This window comes from Anguilla anguilla, chromosome 2 (assembly GCF_013347855.1).
Source record: "Anguilla anguilla isolate fAngAng1 chromosome 2, fAngAng1.pri, whole genome shotgun sequence".
NCBI classification, from domain to species: Eukaryota; Metazoa; Chordata; class Actinopteri; order Anguilliformes; family Anguillidae; genus Anguilla; species Anguilla anguilla.
In genome coordinates, this window is record NC_049202.1 from 33,223,031 (window position 1) to 33,241,638 (window position 18,608).

Here is an 18,608-nt window from a genome sequence, read left to right on the forward strand (position 1 = left end):
TATAGCGTTTCTAGTTCATACTGAAGGACAGCTCCCATAAAGACATTGAGATTCAGAGTTGCTTTATTGATCTTAAACTGGTAACAGTAGGTTTGTACCTGCATCACTGCAACACTACCTTGCCTCAATTAAATCAATTTTCCCTTTTATTTATTTTTTATATCAAGGTGCACACCCAACTAAAACTGCTTCACTGCAATACTTCACTATCCTGATCAAAATAAGACCCTTGAACTTGGCTCAGATATAAATTAAATTATCAACAGACAAACCAGAACCAAAAAAGAAAAACACAAATTAGCCATAGAAAGAATAATGTTAATGGGGCACAGGTAATCTGAAATTAATACGTTTATGCTGCAATAGTGAATTATGTTAAGCAAGTTTAAGTTCTCATTGTAGTTGAACAGATTCTCCGATGTTCTTCTGCTGCCAAACACAGACCTCTTTAAAAGAGGAATTTTGGGTGCTATACTGACACATCGTAGCCGTAGATTGTTCAGATATGGCTGACATGCCCACTCCTCCTGTGCTTTTTTAGAATTCAATTTCAGCTTGTATGTCATTGTCATACATAGAGTCAAGGTATGTGGGCTAATACACTCGCAACTGTAAAACTGGGAGAAGCCCTCATGAACTGCCAACAAATATACTTGCCCTAAAAATAACAAGACCCAGCCTATTACCTTAAGTGGCCCCACAAGTCAGCTTGAGAAATGACACATCATCAGTGCAAAGTTGTGGATGGTTCAATATACTGCAGATTATGTTGACTGATCAATGCAGAGGAAAAAATAGCTGCATTTAAGGTAGCATTGCTTTTCATAATTTCCAAGATTCATTTCATATCAGTTGGAAAAACAGCATGCTGTAAGAGAAATCCCACCTTAAATTTGCATCAAAAGATATTTTACAGTGATTCCATTAACAAGCTGCATCTGACCAAATTGCCCCTTAATTTTTTTTTTTTGTAGTTGTAAATGCATTGCACTGAATACTTCATAATGTTACTATCATTTACACAAATGTATACCTTTCTGCAATGGTCAGTCCTGCAGCACAACTGACTGGAGAGTCTAGACTGAAACCAATGTCAAAACTACCATGGTATCAGCTCCTGCGCCTCCCAGTCCCTGGTAAAGAGGCAACAAGAAGAAAATGATGCCGAGACTTGTCCCTGTTGATTCTCTTTTCACATCTAATGATGTGAAAATAAGAATACCCAAGAGAACAAAAAGAGAAAAGGAAATGGCCTCCATTTCCTTGTTACAGAAGACCAGTCATTTGACAGATTGATTAAAGCAACCTATTCATTCAAATTTCAGTTGACAGCATTCCTTCATTTTTGCAAGTTTCACAAAGTCACCCATGTCCTACAAGTATGTGCCAATAATTGAACAATCTGCCTTAATCCAGTAGCATAAACATGAGAAAAGGAACTCTATTGGACAGACATCTGCTTCATTATTAGCCCTCAGCAGTGATTGGGTACATTCATGTTTTCTTTTTTACTGGAGAGCTACCACTTGCATAGAAGATTACTTAAACCATCAGAGAGAGAGACTGTGAACATTATCCTCCAATAAAAATGGATAAAAAACAAATTGTTTGTTTAGAAGTGGTACTTTCGAGAGGAATTCTGAGAGCAGAAAAAAAACACTTTTTAAAATGTTTCAGTGCATGCATTAGGATGCAACTGGTAGAAAAAATGTCATTTTTCAACAGAAGTTAGCATTATTTAAAAAATTTTAAAAATTAAAAAACAGTCAGCTTCAAGCAGCAGGGCATAGCTTTCAGCCACAGGGCCAGTTTCAACAGACGTGATCAAGCGCCTGACTCTTTCAACAACATAAACCCCTGTCACCTTCCCCTTGCAACACACACGTTTCATTATTTCAACGACTGAGCACGTCCCAAAAATAAACCTAATTACAAGTCACGAGCAAAAGTGGAAAGAAAAGTGTTACACATTTTGTCCCTCGTCCCCAAGTTTAAACGACCGTGTGCTGCAGGTTTGTGAATGCACGTGGAGTGTAGATCTGGACCGGTTCGGTGTCAGACAGCGATGAAAGATCTTTTCCTAGCTCTGAAAAAGAAGTCCCAGGAGAAGTTGTCCTGTTTGGTGCAGGACCCGTCCACCGCGTCACAGGAGTAGCCGGCCGGGCAGCAGTGCTTCATATCACGACAGCATACGGCCTGGAAAGAGGGAGGGAAAGACAGAGAGAGAGAGACTGAGAAACGTCGATGATGTATAATGACAGTGAAATGGTAAACAATCCTGTTAGAGTAGGTTTTGAAAACGCATAGTGGCAATGGACAAATGCAAACCAATAAATTCTCTTTTTGTATATAACAGCAAGCTCTTATCGATTCAAATGAGTTAAATATCGAAGAACAAACATTCACCCCAAAGAGAAATTTAATTTCACTACATTACTGGCATTTAGCAGACGCTCTTATCCAGAGCGACTTAAACAACATTCTACATTGATGAAGGTTAAGTACCTTGCTCAAGGGTACAACGGCAGTGTCCTACCTGGGAATTGAACTTGTGGCCTTTAGGTTACAAGACCAAACTCCTTAGCCATTATACTACACTGCCGTCCACTATCTGGCAGATGAAAATACGATCCAATGCACGGCTTTATAAGAAAATGCACACAGAAGAGCTCCAGTTTAATATGAAAAACGTGCAACTCGGCATGCGTGGTCTCGGCTGCTTGACCTGATCCTTGCATTTTCAGAATCCACCATAGGTGCACGTGCGATGCCTGGGTATACTTGTCCGCCTCTATCAAGAAATGTGTTGTGCCTAGTACCATGTTCCGATCCTTTTGACATTGTCCTGAAAGGGCTTACAAAACCATACTTTGCCAGTCATTAGAAGGTAACCATTTTCGCTGTAGAGCTGGAGCCAGACAAGACAAGCCTGGTCAAGCCAAAACACCACGCTTTTCCACTGCATTACCCACAGCTGGAGCTGTTGCGCACAACCAATAAGCACGATATGCCACTTGAAATACTTTACTGGGGTCTGCCAATTCCTCCAAAACAAAAGACAGTTGCGTTAGGCGACACAGCGGTCCCCCTCGACGCGTCTTTACTGTTGACATTTTCTTTTTGTTTGAAAGCGGGAAAAAATATAACCGTAAGTGCTGGTAGCGTGCTCCCCTGGTCATCTCGCATAAGAAGTCAGGCAGCTTGCTGAGTCACAGCTTGGTCACAAGCAGATCAATAGCCTGCAGGCCTGAGGCTTTTCTTACGCAGCCTGACAAAAAAAAAACACCAGCAAAGTGCACTAAATGAGTCCGCCTGGCTCGCAGCTCTACAGTGAGACCGGGGAGACCTGGACGAACAGTCGAGGAGCTGGGTGTACAGTACCTTGGGCGAGGGGCAGCAGGCCCAGGTGGTGGCAGAAGTCTTACAGCAAGTCTCAGTTTTTGGACAGCGGTGCTGTTCATCACAATGGAGTTCATCTCCCTCCGGGGTAGGCTCTGGGGTGGTCTCCAGGGTAGGTTCTGGGGTGGTCTCTGGGATTATCTCTGGGGTAGGTTCTGGGGTAGGTTCTGGGGTGGTCTCTGGGGTGGCCCCTGGGGTAGGCTCTGGGTTAGGTTCTGGGGTGGTCTCCAGGGTAGGCTCCGGGGTAGTCTCTGGGATGGTCTCTGGGGTGGTCTAAAAGATCATCAATTATTGTAATTATTGCATACAATTACATATACGCACACAATTCCTCTACGGTAATCTCTTATTGTACTGGGGATCAAGATCCTATACTTGAAATAGGCCGTAGCCCTGAAAGACTTGAGAATGTGACAGTATGACTTTTGTATGTTTTCCAGCTGCATTTTTATTCAATCCTTGGTCATATGCCCACTGCAATGGACTGATGCTACTAGCACACTTAGCATGCGCACACCCTAGTGCTTCAGTCAATGAAAAGCACTATTAACATTATCCAGAGAGTTGGATATTTGCCACTGTGACTCAAGCCAGACTTGAAAAAACTTCAGATATCAAGTCACTTATTTAACTGATAGCAGTGTGGGTGTTGTCAGAAACTAAGAAAGCTAGATGCTGCAGAGGCACAATTAGGTTTCGCAGATTTTTCAATGAGTGAAGGCCAGTCATGGTGGGAAAAAGTTTTGTTATCTTCATTTCATCCCATTATTGAAGAGCAGTTCACAGAAATCTGCCTCTTATCAGATCCCCAAAGTAAAACAGACAAAACAGTTTACTGATGACAGGGAGTCAGCAGGTGTGATAAAGAGTGCTCAGTTGCCTAACATTCTACTGGATCAGCATTATGTAAAACTTTTACATAATACAATGTAATCATGTTTTGTATTGTTGGAAAGCCGTCATGGGGAACAAGCTGGTGTCTCAGCTACAAAGGTTAACCCAGTGTGATATGCTTCCAGAGATAGCGCAAGCAGGAGTCATTGTTCTACCCTTTTGTCATGTTTGTGTCTTTATCTGATGACTTGAGGTTTTCCTTGTATATAAGGAGAGACATGCAATGGTTCGGGAAGACTCATGTTTTGCACCATTGTATATTGTCATTATTACTGAACCCACTGAACAACAAACTGCATTCATTTCAACCTGGGATTCCTTGTTGACTATTAACACTGCACACTTAGCAGTTGTAAGGTAAGTTGTAACATACACACAGAACTCAGGATGCTCCCTGTAGTCACTCGCCTATACACTAGTGTCATAGAAGGATACACCACTGTATTTATGCAGGCTACACAATCCAAAGACACGTCTGCGTCTACCAAGGTAGGCAGCGATCCGTACAGGACCACACTACCAGCGGAAAGCAGTCTCCTCCATCTATGCATCACTGTTAGCACAGAGGAAAGGTTAAAACACTATTTTGGAGTCACATAATAAAGATAACATTAAATTAGTCCTGTTCCAGTAGCACCAAGTAAGACTACACGCGTTCCTTCGCCACTCAGGTACTTCCGCTGTTCGGTTTTGCGGAGGGCTTTCTTGCAGTTGGTGACCTAGACGTGACAAGTTTTGGTTTCTTGCAGTTGGTGACCTCGACGCGCTCTTTGGTGTATCTGAGGGGCTTCTTACACTATCAAATCCATTAAGGCCCCATTGCAGTGAGCATAGCAGCAAACAATTCTGCTCTGAGTTAGCCATGCTGCACCACACTGTCCCTCCACAGGTCATTCCATATGGATAAACAGAAGCAGAGGCAGCAATGGAAGCCATTTTGAAAATCTAATACAAAGGCTAATGCTAAACTCACAGGGAAAACAAGTACAGAGCCACCAAAACCATGTGTCAAACACTAATTTTGTCAATAAACGGTTGCAAAGAATACGGTCAAGTGCTGTAATTCCAGTAACTTTCAATAAAACATTATCTGGTATTTACAACTTCATAATGACTCTTATTAGCCTTATTATCTGGTGCTAAAGCTGTAGCTATTTGGCTAAAATTTATTATGTCTTTTCTTTATTTTGAAGTTCTACTGTGTTATGTAGGCACCCTGAAAAATGATCATGACAGTGCCATCTATGCACCTAAAATAGGCCTAACCCCTCTGGAAGAGTTATTTATAAGATGCGTTACTTTCTACATTACTTCTCATGTTGCCAGAATTAATCAGTCATTCTGACCGGAGTTGTAGCATGTGACCTTGTTCAGCCAGAGCGTACCAAAGTATTTTTATAGAAGTGCCGCCATAAATGGTGACAAAGAGTGGTTTGAATGTCAAATTTGGCATATCACTGTTCAATAATAATTTGCCTCTACGGAATGAATGTGTCAGAATTATCTCACAGTAGCGAGATTGCTCATCCCCCGTGTCAACTGCGGCCTCATTTTGCATCATCATATCGTGAGCCGGGCGTGCCGTCTCATTCGCGGCCGCAAGCCGCTCCACGTAAGGCTTTCTTCGTACTAAACGCGAGCTAACGGAACGGTCAGACGTATTTGACTATCTTTCCTCAGCGCGCTCCGGGCGGCCTCGCTGTGCGCGTTCGCCGCGCGCCGCGTTACCTCCACCAGCGGACAGCAGCCCCGCTGCCCCGTGGGAAGCCGGCAGCGCGCGGTCCCCGCGGCGCAGCTCTTCCGAGCGCCGCGCCCGACGTCCGCGAGCGAGGCGAGGACGCGGAAGGCCCCCTCCTTCCGGTACCAGGGAATCGCCAGGCCCCCTCTCTTGCAAGTTGCGCGTGCCACGTCGCACTTGTATCCCTCGGGACAGCAGTGGTCGCCGTCGTCGCAGCACACGGCCTGAAAGGCAGTCGCGGAAAAAACGAGACCAGGTCAAAGCCTAGTGCATGGCTGGACCTAACACACGTGATCCGGCCGACCGATGGTGCAACTTCATAACTCGGCCGACCAACGGAGTAACGTCATCACTCAGTCACTCAGTCACACAGTCACAGACATTCGCGTGTGTTGCGGTCCAGCCAAAAAAAAAAAACGCACGTTCAGGCGTGCGCACTGCCAACCGTGGCCTGGGGGGGAGGGGCAAAACAAAGAGCAGCAGGTGGCTTAAGGCCCGATTAATAATGCATGCTGTTACGGTGACGCAGCACGTTGCGGTGGGGGTTACAGTCAGGGCGCGGCTCAGGGCTTTACGTTAGGCAGAGGGCAGCAGCCCCACTTCCCCAGCTTGTCCATGTAGCAGCACGTGGTGTCCCTGGGGCACGCGGTCTTGGGGTCGCACTGCCGGGTGTCCGGAGGGGAGGAGCCCGCCGGCAGGGCCGGCCGCTTGCGGGCCCAGGGCAGGCTGAGCTCGCCGGGCCGGACGCAGGTCTGCTGGGAGACGTCGCACTTGTATCCCTTGGGGCAGCAGTGCTCGTGGTCCTCGCAGCACACCGCCTGCAGGGGCAGGGTTTCACATTTAAAAATGTTCTGTTTTTTTTTGGCCTTTTTTCTCACATTTTCTCCCCAATTTAGTCGTTATACCAATTCCCCGTGTGTATCGCGGTCCTGCTCGATGCGCTACCCTCTGTTGGTCTGGGGACGGTGTAGACTACCACATGCCTCCTCCGATACATGTAAGGTCACCAGCCGCTTCTTTTCACCTGACAGCGAGGAGTTTCACTGGGAGAGCGTAACGCGTGCGGAGGTTCACGCTATTTCCCCCAGATCCCCTCCCTGCTGAAGAGGTGCCCCGACCAACCAGTAGGAGTCGCTAATGCAACGATCAGGACTCATACCCTCGCCGGCTTCCCACCAGCAAACAATGCCAATTGTGTACGTAGGAACATCTGACCAAGCCGGAAGTACCGCTGCCGGGGATTAAACCCGGCTCTCTGCGGTGGTAGGCGAGTGCTCTACATTACCCAGATGGCCATTAAAAATGTTTTTTAAATGACAATGGTTTCTCAGGGCGCTAAGGAAGTGCAGGACGGTTCATAACCAAACGGATCGTGTCTGCTAAGAATGCATATTCAACCCCCGCCCTCCCCCCAAATCAAACATTCAATTTCCGTAAAACTTACTTATACTTTTTCTGCAATTAAAACAATATACACGAGGTACGCCTATCTAAACCTATTCTTTATTTATAACAGACATATAAACTAAGTATCCATCATGAAGATTGAACGATTAAATAAGCAGGTTTAGACTTCAAAATGGAATTCAAAATCACCTCACTAAGTAACTTGCTAGTCGTAGCCTACATGATCAAGCACACCAGAGTAAAATTATCAGTGCTATTGCAATGCAAGTGTAAATACAATACATTACAAGGCATTACCAGGCAGCAGAGTGAGCTTTAACAGCACTACTTCAGCAACACTTCCAACATAAAAATTCATTAATGGTGCCAGATAAAAATTCTATAAAACTGCTATGGAACACTATTTGGCAAATTATCTGAATAATAGGCACTATGTGACTGTTGGAATATTGAGACTGGTGGACGCTGGGTAATGCGGTGAAGGACTCACGTGGGGCAGGGGGCAGCAGGCCCAGTCTCCGGTGTTCTGTCTGCAGCAGGTGGTGCCGCTGGGACAGACCATCTCGTCGTCGCACTTCTCGTTGGCGGGGGACCACGGCAGGGCGGGAACCTTCTCCAGCCAGGGGGCGGAGCCCCAGGGGTCGTCGCAGGTGCTGGCGGCCAGGTTACACACCGTGCCCTTGGGGCAGCAGTGCAGGTGGTCCTCGCAGCAGACGGCCTGAGGACAGGGTACCGAGGACGGGCTTCATTACGGGGAAAACGAGAGGAAACCAAACTTTCTCAGAGGAGGAAACTGACAGAGTTTGGTTGCTTCCAAGAGATGATAAAAGATCTTCCCACTATTACCTATACAATATTTCACTGAGGTTCTCTTAACACTGGGAACAGAGCCATCCTGAAAATCAATACAGGTAACAGGGTATGGTAGATGAAGACATTGAACACTTTTGGCAAGAGCCATAGCGTTTTATTTTATATGGTACCAGGTTGTAATGTAAGAAAACTATATAGGTTTTCTGATGCCAAAAGATGGTCCTTTGTGTCCCATTCGGGGCAAGACCTCAAGTATCAAGTCCCACAAAACCTTACCTCAGACAGCGTACAACAAATCAAACTGGAACAGTATTTTAGAACACCAAACCTTTTGCCCTTAGCTAACATTCAATTATTTCTAAAACTCTATGTGACGTTAGGGTCAGCAAGATTATTTCTTGGACATAAAACGAATACTCTGCCTATTATAACTTAACACGTGCATAACTTAACTTTTCAGTGGCCAATAGACTCAAATTTGATGAGACAAACAATAAACGGACCCGACTATTCCATGTTCATGCAAATGCTCAAATAGTCCATCTTTAATCATTTTATAGACCCTTTAGCTGCAAAGCGTGAGAAGCCCTGCTCCTAGAACGTTCCGGCAGCCATTGGCCCCTCCTTCACCTGAGGTAGGGGGCAGCAGGCCCATTCTCCCTCTTCTGTCTTGCAGCAGGTGCTCCCGGTTGGGCAGGCGTGGGTCGGGTCACACGGGACGTTCTCGGCTTCCGCGGTCGGCCGGGCGTCCGCCCCCCAGTCCGGCGTCTCCCTCTCGGGCGCCTTGGAGATGGCGGGAACCTTCTCCAGCCAGGACGTGGAGCCCCAGGGGTCGTCGCAGGTGCTGGCGGCCAGGTTACAGACGGTGCCCTCGGGGCAGCAGTGCAGGTGGTCCTCGCAGCAGACGGCCTGAGGACGAGGAGCCAATCAAACGCTGAGGCTGTCGCTGTCGCTCAACGGCCCGCACGGAAGAGGCGTTGCAAAAAACACGTCAACTGGCCGTTTCATTTTTAGAAAGATGCGATGCGATGATTCATCCACTTCCTTTCATTCCATGATTTAAAACGTCTTCACACAAACATTTTGCGTCGGTATCATGCAAAGTCATTTTCCGGAAGCTCACAAGAAACAAGCTTTTGTAGCCATGTTAAGTACAGGAAGAATAAGGAGGCTGGATCTTAGAACTTCTCGCAGGGCACCATCTTAATGTCAGAGTTCATTTCAGTTCTTTTCAGGATCGCAGAGAGCAAAGATTTTGTGCTGACAAATTTTAATCAAACAATTGTTGCCTATAGTGTGGTGTTATAGCACTGGTTGTTAAACGGATCAGGACCCAGAATGGCTCCTGGGCAGGATTAGACTAGGCCATGAAGAGACAGGAGAAAGAAGGCAAGCAGAGAGACTGCACTGCCATGGCAACTGTTGCTCTTAACCTTGATTTATGCACTTGTCCGCTCATTGTAGGTCATTCTGGACAAGAGAATATACCAACAGCCAGTAATGTAATGCAATTCAATGTAAAGTATAAAAGATCCCGATGGAATCTGTGCTCATAGCACAGGGATACAAGTCATACAGCATAAGGCATTCTGGAAATCCACCATTCCGGTTTTTACAGATCCAAACTGTTTACCAGAGGGGAGGGGCTGAAAGATTTTCTGGCTGTGACTGGAGTGAAATGACACAGTTACACCCATCGCAAGCATCCATTTAGACGGAGAAGACCTTTTACGAGATAAAAGCGCGCCCGCAAAAACAGATCAGTTAGGGTGTGCCAGGAGGACCCGGCAGACGAAACGCACCTGAGGCAGGGGACAGCACGCCCATTGTCCTCCCGCGGTTTTACAGCACGTGCTGCCGTCGGCGCAGGCCACAGAGTCGTTGCAGGGGACGTCGTTGCCTGGGGGACACAGCGTCATCAGTCACTCCGGTCACACAGATATGTGCTTATATGCAAAGGGCCTCCAGCTTGCACTTTCGCTCATGGCGATCAAAAAAACCTTTCATGCTCCATCTTCTACAATACACACCATTTTAATTTGCTTGACAAGATAAAGCTTTATCTAGGGCAACTCATAAAAGCTCATTCTTCTATAAAGCCAGATAATTCCAGCCCATTTTGTTTCAGTAAATATCTGCTCAGGGTTACAACAGCAGTGTGCTGAACCAGTTGCCTGCCTGTAAAGTCAGATTCCGTGTGGTTAACGATAAACGGGTTTGAATACCAGAGCCGAATGAGTGCGGTCACAAGAGAAGCGTCGAACCTGTGCTCTCCACAGCTGGGACCCGCACTGCAGGCATCTTGGTAGCCCAGGTGGTGTTCCCGCCAGCCCTCAAACACTTGCTGTGCACCAGGTCGCACGTAGTGGCCTCCGGGCAGCAGTGGATGTGGTCCTCACAGCAAACCGCCTGGGGAGGAGCTACGACTGTCACTCTGCCCCACCGCCCAATCGCCAGTCACCATCACAGACTTCCACAGATGAATGCAACACATGACAAATTCAAGTGTTACCCTAAAATCTTGGCTGAAATGTCTCTTGAGAAACACTAAATGTTTTCACATTAAACATTAACACTTTTAAGCGCCATATCGGAGCCCTTAGCACCAAGTTCCTGATATTTTGGGCCGATATCTGCGATTCGTATCATAACTGTCGACCGGATCTGTCGGTCGACGTCTGTAAAAGGGCAAAACAGCTTCACTCACTCTAGGCATCGGACAGCAGCCGTAGCTCCCGTCGGTCAGCTGACAGCAGGTCGTCTCGTCGGGGCACATGGTCTGCATGTCCGGGCATTCGACTGAACAGCCATAAAGCAGAGCAGCCGACTCAAACCGGGCACCGAGACACATTACATTACATTACAGGCATTTAGCAGACGCTCTTATCCAGAGCGACGTACAACAAAGTGCATCAGTTCAAGGTGCAGAGGTGCAAGAGAAACACACTAGAGTGAAGTAAAGATCGTCGTGCCAGAAGTGACCACAGATCAGTGCTCCAACCCGTGCAGAGCTCTCACGGAAACTGGGCATCGCCGTCAGACCTTACCGTCGCGGGGCGGAGCGAGCAGCCGCTCTTCCACCGGGGGGCGCTCTCCGGGGCTGCACGTCATGTGCTCCAGGTCGCACGTGGTGCCGCCCGGGCAGCAGTGCAGATGGTCAGAGCAGCACAGAGCCTGCGTGCAAAACGCAGAAAACGGTCACGTGACTGACAGCAACGGTCACGCGACTGACAGCAACGGTCACGTGACTAACAGCAACGGTCACGTGACTGACAGCAACGGTCACGTGACTAACGCATCGCTTCGTCGCGCACCAGCAGCAGCTGACAGCTCAGCAACACACTCTCATCAAACCCCGAACTGCTCCACTCCACTCCTTAAGGTTCGGAACGGCTAAACCGGCAAAGGGTGGGCTCTCAGACACCAGGGCGAACGAAGGCACCGTTTGCAACGTAACGAAATCGGCCGGACTCTCCAGCGCTGGATGAGATTAAACCGGACGAGTGGCGGTCGGTAAACCTCGGGGGAAACGGCGCGCTGTTTTTTTTTTGGCCGCGGTCGAAGCGCACTCACGTCTGGGTAGGGGCAGCAGCCGTACAGCCCGCTGATCATCTGACAGCAGGTGGAGCCGTCCTGGCACCTGCTCTTCCCGTCGGGACAGGTAACGCTCGTAACGTTCACAGCATCTGAGGGAGCAGAGCGGGGAGGGGGGGGGGGTGAGAGGTCAAACTAAATTTCCAGGGGGCCGCAGCGTCCGCAGGTTTTTGTGGTATTCCAGCCAACTGAGGCCTCGAGGACAAGCTGCGTGCATTCTTTAGCCAATCGATGACTTAAAACGAATCACCAAGGACACCCTGAAAAAACCGGCAGACACTGCGGCCCCCCCAGGACCGGAGTTTGACGCCTGCGAAGCAGAGGGACGCTAATCGCCGGTGCCATAGCCCCAACCCCCCTCGACAGGCTGGCGCGGGGGGGTACCCGGACCGACGGCCCACCTTCCTGGTCCTCCCACGCCGCCCTCCGCCTGGCGGGGAGCTTCTCCCACATGGGCACGCGCTTCCGAGAGGCCGTCACGCACATGGAGTGCTCCAGGTCGCAGGTGGTGCCCTCGGGACAGCAGTGCTTCTTGTCCGCGCAGCACACGGCCTGAGGGAGCACAGGAACGCCACGCGCGGAGTCAGAGACCACAGAGCAGGGATACTCAAATCTGGACCTCTAATCCAAAATCCAGGCCTGGTTTTTCCATTCCCCCCGGGTAATTCACTCAACAGTTAGTGCAAGCGATTGGCCGCATGTGTTCACACCTGACTCTCGGGTAAAGGGAGGGTGGAAAACCAGCAGGACCTCGTGGGGGCATGATTTGAGCAACAGGAATATAGAGCCTCCAGACAGAAACACAGACTGACTGACAGACAGTATCATTTCTCTTTGTGATATGTACTTCAATTATGGTGAGACTCATAAATAATGTAAGCAGTGCGTGACAACAACTGCATTAAACAGTATCTAAGCAGTCTTAGGCATTAAAGTATACAGTTTAAAATACGTAAAAGGTATTTACCTGCATGTTTATTTATGGAATATTTTACATTGAATGTTCAAGGGCTAGTGTCAACTAGATGTGTAAGATTAATGAAAAAAAATGTACTTATTCAATAAAAGACACACATCTGAAGTAAGCCCTGTGTTTTAGAAACAAAAACCTGTTCTAGACTTTACTGCAACTCATAAAGGTACACTTTATACAAGGTCTGTGTTTAAAACGGGGGTTGTACCATTCAGTTTCTGCCGACTCCAAGTTAAAACTAGCCAACACCAGCAGTCAGGTTTAATGATTTGCCACTTGCGGTCGCTCAGAAACATGACTACAGTAAATGGATTAAAGATTAACACCGTGCCATGTTCTGTAAATATTTGACACCTTTTTCCTCCACTCAGACCAAGACGCTACGCGCGATTCGAAGCCGTGGGTGGAATGACCCCTGACCGAGCGTGTGTGTCGTGCTTGCGTTAGGCCGGAAAACGGTTTCGGAGAGAAGCTGAACTCTGCGGTCCCCCCGGCTGAACTCTGCACCTTGGCCATGGGGCAGCATCCCCAGCTGCTGTCCGGGAGGAGGCAGCAGGTGGTCTCGTCCGGACACTCGGACTCCCCGTCGGGACAGATGACGGCCTCCACGCGCTCTGGAGCAACGGACGGAGGGAGCGAGAGGGACACAGATCAGAGCCCCTTACCTATACCTTACCGCTCTGAAGGCGTGCACACCTGTGCATTTTCTTTTAACTCCAAACAGCAATCAGACATACTTCACCCATACTTAAGAGGCCCTGATGTATTACAGGGCTGTAAACACCCAAAAAATATTTCATATTTAATATACTGTATAGGGCAGTAATTCCTACACGAATCACACAGTATGGATGCGAATACCCTCATATTAGAGCTGACAGTCCACACTTCAACAGCATATTCATTGTTTTATTTCAAATCAAATGTGCTGGAGTACAGAGCCAAGACTCCGACAACAAAGATTGTGTCATCGTCGCAATACTTTTTCATTTAACTATTCATTTGAGTAGAGGAATGTCCTCACCCGCGTTCCTGGAACAGGAGGCCCCATCTTTACTGCACTGGTACTCGTCAGGACAGCAGTGGCTTCCATCAAAGCACGACACGCCCTGTATGCAAAAATATCTCATCAGACATTTTACCTCAGTGCTCTTTCCCCATCTTTGTGTGAGCCTTAACTTGCATTTTGCGAAGCTCTGAGAGAGAAAATACCTGTGCTTGCACACAGTACATTGCTTCAAGGTGTAATAGTGAGTGCGGCAGAGAAATTCGCTTGAGGTTTTTCAAACCTACGGCGCCTTGAGCGCTGCAACTGCAACCGCAACATTTACTCAAGCTCGCACCCACGGCACGACTTCCTGCCGCACAACCGTGAGCGTGTGCAATATTACCTGAGGAAGAGGACAGCAGCTGTATTTTCCACTGAGCGTCTTCAGGCAGGAGAATCCTCCAGGGCAGAGAGTCTCATCAGGGCAGACGCTACCAAAATCCAGATTCACAGGGACAGCGTGGATCATGGAGAATGACCTGACTGTCTGCCAATACAGGAGAACAGCACACTGCTTAACAACCAAATGCAGAGTTAGCACCAAGGTTTGAGTCAATTCAGGAAATGACTTCCAGTTAAAATTCAATTCATGAATTCAAAAATTTAAATAATGCAGATTTTTAATTAATTAATTGAATTCTGGTTTATTTCTTTAACTGGCTAATTTGAAAGGGAACTGACCCCCCCCCCCCCCCCCCCCCCCATTGTAATAAGCCATTTTATTTACTTTGCAGTAAGCGTAGACTAAAGAACATTGCATGTTTTTCATAGGTCAGGTGATGAAACTAAATTACGTTGACAAACCGAACGTTAGTTAATTTCAATTGAAGCTATTTTAACATTGCATTGAGGTATAGTACAAGGTAAGTACATGGTCTGTGCAACTAAATGATCAAAAATGCACCTTGCCACTGGAATGAATTCTAACTGCACAAAAATGTGTTAGCTTCACATCACCCTTGAACTCATACACCAGGAAGCAAACTTGAGAAACAGGAGGCAATGCTTGCAAAACAATTTCACAGACCAATCTTGAGCTACTCCGTGTCCAACAGTTCACAGCTTTTGCCCAAGTTCTAGACTGCACAATGATACAGGCAAAGCTGACCAAACACCACCACAGTGTCATACCTGGGGCAACTTGGGAAGTTCAGCAGGGACCCTTTCCAGCCACGGCAACGAGTGGGTTCTATTGAGGCATTTGCCATTCTCTGCATCGCAGATTGTGCCTTCATAGCAGCAATGCAAGTGTTCTGCACAGCACACAGCCTGTGATAGAGTTCATACAGAGGTATCATTAAACTATGAATGAGCCAGGACGTCAGATCCTTAACGGGGTCAGTCCTCCGTCTGACTTGGCTGGCCGTATTACCAAGGTCCTCAAAAAAATGTCAAACCCCGAAAAATGAGTCGCAGGAGAAGGCAAATGAAAGAATATCCGATCACATGCAAACAAAATTCACAGTCTGCATTGCATTACATTGCATTCACTTAGGGGATGCTTAGTCAGAGTGAGATATGATCTAGGAGAAACAGAACTGCATTCACATGATTTGAGCGACAGCGCCAGACCTGACAAACAACATTCTCAGACTAGCAATGAAAGGATCACTAAAGCACTAGCCTACTGCAAGGTACCTAAGCTAAGCACGGACTAAAGTACAAATTGTAAATACAAACAGACTATATCCATTACATGACCTAAAAAGATAACCACAATACCGTAAAAATATAACCTGAAGCCATAAAAGTACCATAACCCACATTAGTACAAAAGATGAGTGTGCTATGAGGTTGTATGTAACGGCGTTATGGGGTCTATTAATTGTCTGCAGTGTCGAGTGGCTCTACTCACGTTTGGAAGCGAGCAGCAGCCATATTTGTTGGAAGGAGCCAGGCAGCAAGTGCTGTCATCCTTACACACACTACTGTCAGGACACGTTAGCGCAGAGATCAGTGCCAGCAAAGAGCACAACACTCCTGCTTTCAGCATCTGACGAGAAAGCAATAAAAGGACAGGGAAAATGAAGACAAATAGGGAGAAGAGGTAGTGGAAAGCAATTTAATCTGACCTACAGTTGCAGTGAACAACTTTAAAATATTAAAATATTGGTATGGAGGCACTTCACGCAAACGTGAACACAAAAACAAGTACAAATTTATTTTCATTTCTCCAGCCAAAAATCTATGAATTACAATGTCCGACCATCAAAAGTACAGGCTTTTAAAAAGGCAACTTATTTCCTCAAAGGGTCTAATTAGAAACATAGAAGCTGCAATGAACTGCACTAACTAAAACTGCTCAGAAAATTTCATGCGAAAATATAGAATATATTCAACTGATTAGAGCAGTACATTGACCATGAACACAGGCCAGCATCCACTGCTGCACAATATACTAGGACCAGAGAACTGCTTCAAAAACTGTTCACTCCTGTCAGGCAGTGCCAGACTTTCATGTATAAACTTTCATGTATAAATGTATGTGCACTAAAGCAGAAAAGCGAATGTTCAACTAACTGTAAAGCCAAAGCACAGCAGATAACTACAAGCATGACAACGCTAATCCGTTGAATATTAAAGAGCGATGCCATTTTTGGCCTGTATGTGAATGAAATTTCAGCTATGGTGCAATATACAGACACACAAGACATCATATATAGGCCTATGCCTTTTATTTTTCCAACTGAGAACACAAAGTTTTCTCCATTTTTTTTGGTAGGACCACAGTCAGAACTCCCCAAGACTCTTCAATACACTTAAAGTAATGTCTTTATTACTGGTGCATTTGCCTAAAAATTACACTGAAACTGGAAATTTGATAACGCATGAATAGCCCACTATACACTTAGATATGGGTGGAAACATTTGGTTAGAGTTCATTTCTAACGATGAATGAGATTATTTCTGTTAGGAAAGCTGTTATTATATAAAAGAAAGAAAAAAATCATATGTTAGTTCTTCATACTTTCACCAGACCAAAGTAAATATCAACACATTGTATAAAAAAAATGGCACTTACTATTTCAGATGAAAAGGAGAAATTTTAAATAAGAGAAAAATTGAAAATATGTCCCTTCTTTCCTGCAAGACAACCTGTCCTACATGCTCTTCTTGCTGGCGCTTGTAAACTGTAGGAATGAAAGAAAACCTCTCCAGTTTAACTATTTTCCACTAACAACATTACTTGGTAATTAAAGTAGAACACTAAACGAGACTTGAAACGTGTTATAGTCATCCCCATTCCCAAACTAAAGTATCATTTGATACATTTCAAAATTCAGTAATCTGTAAATCTATGAGCGGTTACTTATTTTGCACTGTATACAATATGAGCAATGAAAAACGTGTAACAATGGACTCGACACACTTACCAAAAGCTATCCTGTGAAATGTTTCGTAGTAGATATTTTGGTGGTTAGCTAAATGTAAATGGGAATGCAGCAAATATAAAGCTGACTGTGTGTAGTTAGCTAGCAAGCCTGATGGCGAAAATAACCAATTTAACTAATTTTTCAGAAAGTGTTCGCCAGCTATTAGCTGTACCAGTAGCTTGTAAACCAGCAACTATAGCTGGCTACCAAAGAACAGCTGATAACGGGTAGCTGGGTTCTAGGTAGCTAAACCCGTGTACATTTAAACGTGTTTCATTTGACATACACCAAACGATCAAATGAAATGGTCTCCTTAATGTCACTCATTAGAGTTAGGTAGCTAGCTAGCTATTCAGACAGATTGCTGATATACATTCGTTGCTCGTGTGAACAAAATATTGTACAAGTTAGCTACTTGCCAGCACAATAGCCAAAGGAAGCCATTTAGCATGCTAATTGATGGGTACATGTTACCGCTTTCTCCTCTTTCTCTAACGATATCTTCAAAACTAGCAAGCTCAGAACAAAGCAAAAATATATAGCTCCTAGTTAATCGTGGGACACAAAATTTAAGAAATGAGTTGTTATTGCCTAATATTTCAGACCCAAGCAAAACAGATAGCTACTAGTTAATCGTGGAACAAAGAATTTAAGGGAAGAGCGGTTCTTACCTTCTTACCTTATTACAAAACCAAAAATGAATCAACCACTAGAGTAAGTCAGTTCAGTTTGTTCAACACAAATAATACCTACATTAAACTCCGCCCAAGTTGGAACTCACTTTTTCAATTGGCGAATATTTGTTTATCTTGCGATTCTCACTGCATGAACGTGTCACATGACACTGCATGCACATCATATGACTTATTTTCACACGGGGCAGAGCTCCGTGAAGCTAGCAATATATGAAGTTAGCAATCCCGGGCAACATATCCGCAGAGAATATGTCAAAACGAAAAAGATGAATGGCAATGTCTAAAATGATGTATTATGTACAGTGAGGTCTGTATGTATTTGGACTGTGACACAATATTTGTTGTTTTGGCTCTACTCCAGCACAATGGATTTGAAATGAATTAATGAACATGAGGAGTGCATACCTTCAGCTCAAATTTGAGGGTATTTGTATCCATATCGGGGATTCGTGCAGTCTTTTGTCCGGAGTCCCCCCCCATTTTAGGGGACCATACATAACTGGACAAATTAATATAATCTTAACGTCGTCATACTACATACATTGTTATAAATTCTTTGCATTCAATGACTGCCTGAACCCTGCGACCCACAGACATCACTAGATCCTGGGTATCTTCCTGGTGATGCACTGCCTGCTCTGTACTGCAGCCATCTTCAGTTCCAGTTTGTTTT

At 45.8% G+C, this 18,608-nt stretch overlaps 1 protein-coding gene across 10 annotated transcripts; it reads right to left on the reverse strand.

The window, feature by feature from the left end:
* Positions 1 to 45: 45 nt before the first annotated feature.
* Positions 46 to 18,079, reverse strand: LOC118219776 (progranulin-like). Of its 10 annotated transcripts, none has more exons than XM_035403175.1 (19): positions 18,022 to 18,079; positions 16,889 to 16,997; positions 15,722 to 15,859; positions 14,998 to 15,135; positions 14,210 to 14,353; positions 13,843 to 13,927; positions 13,326 to 13,432; positions 12,247 to 12,397; positions 11,825 to 11,937; positions 11,299 to 11,425; positions 10,959 to 11,050; positions 10,516 to 10,660; positions 10,054 to 10,151; positions 8,882 to 9,160; positions 7,929 to 8,156; positions 6,607 to 6,849; positions 6,022 to 6,255; positions 3,382 to 3,672; positions 46 to 2,196 (listed from the first exon to the last, which is right to left on the reverse strand). In XM_035403175.1, the coding sequence occupies exons 3-19, from the start codon at positions 15,857 to 15,859 to the stop codon at positions 2,056 to 2,058; spliced, it is 2,754 nt and encodes a 917-aa protein (XP_035259066.1). In that variant the 5' UTR covers positions 16,889 to 16,997; positions 18,022 to 18,079; the 3' UTR covers positions 46 to 2,055. The 10 variants fall into 10 exon arrangements, with proteins under 10 accessions (XP_035259066.1, XP_035259064.1, XP_035259063.1 ...); XM_035403173.1 differs by having other exon boundaries at positions 17,920 to 18,054; XM_035403172.1 differs by having other exon boundaries at positions 17,912 to 18,049.
* Positions 18,080 to 18,608: the final 529 nt, after the last annotated feature.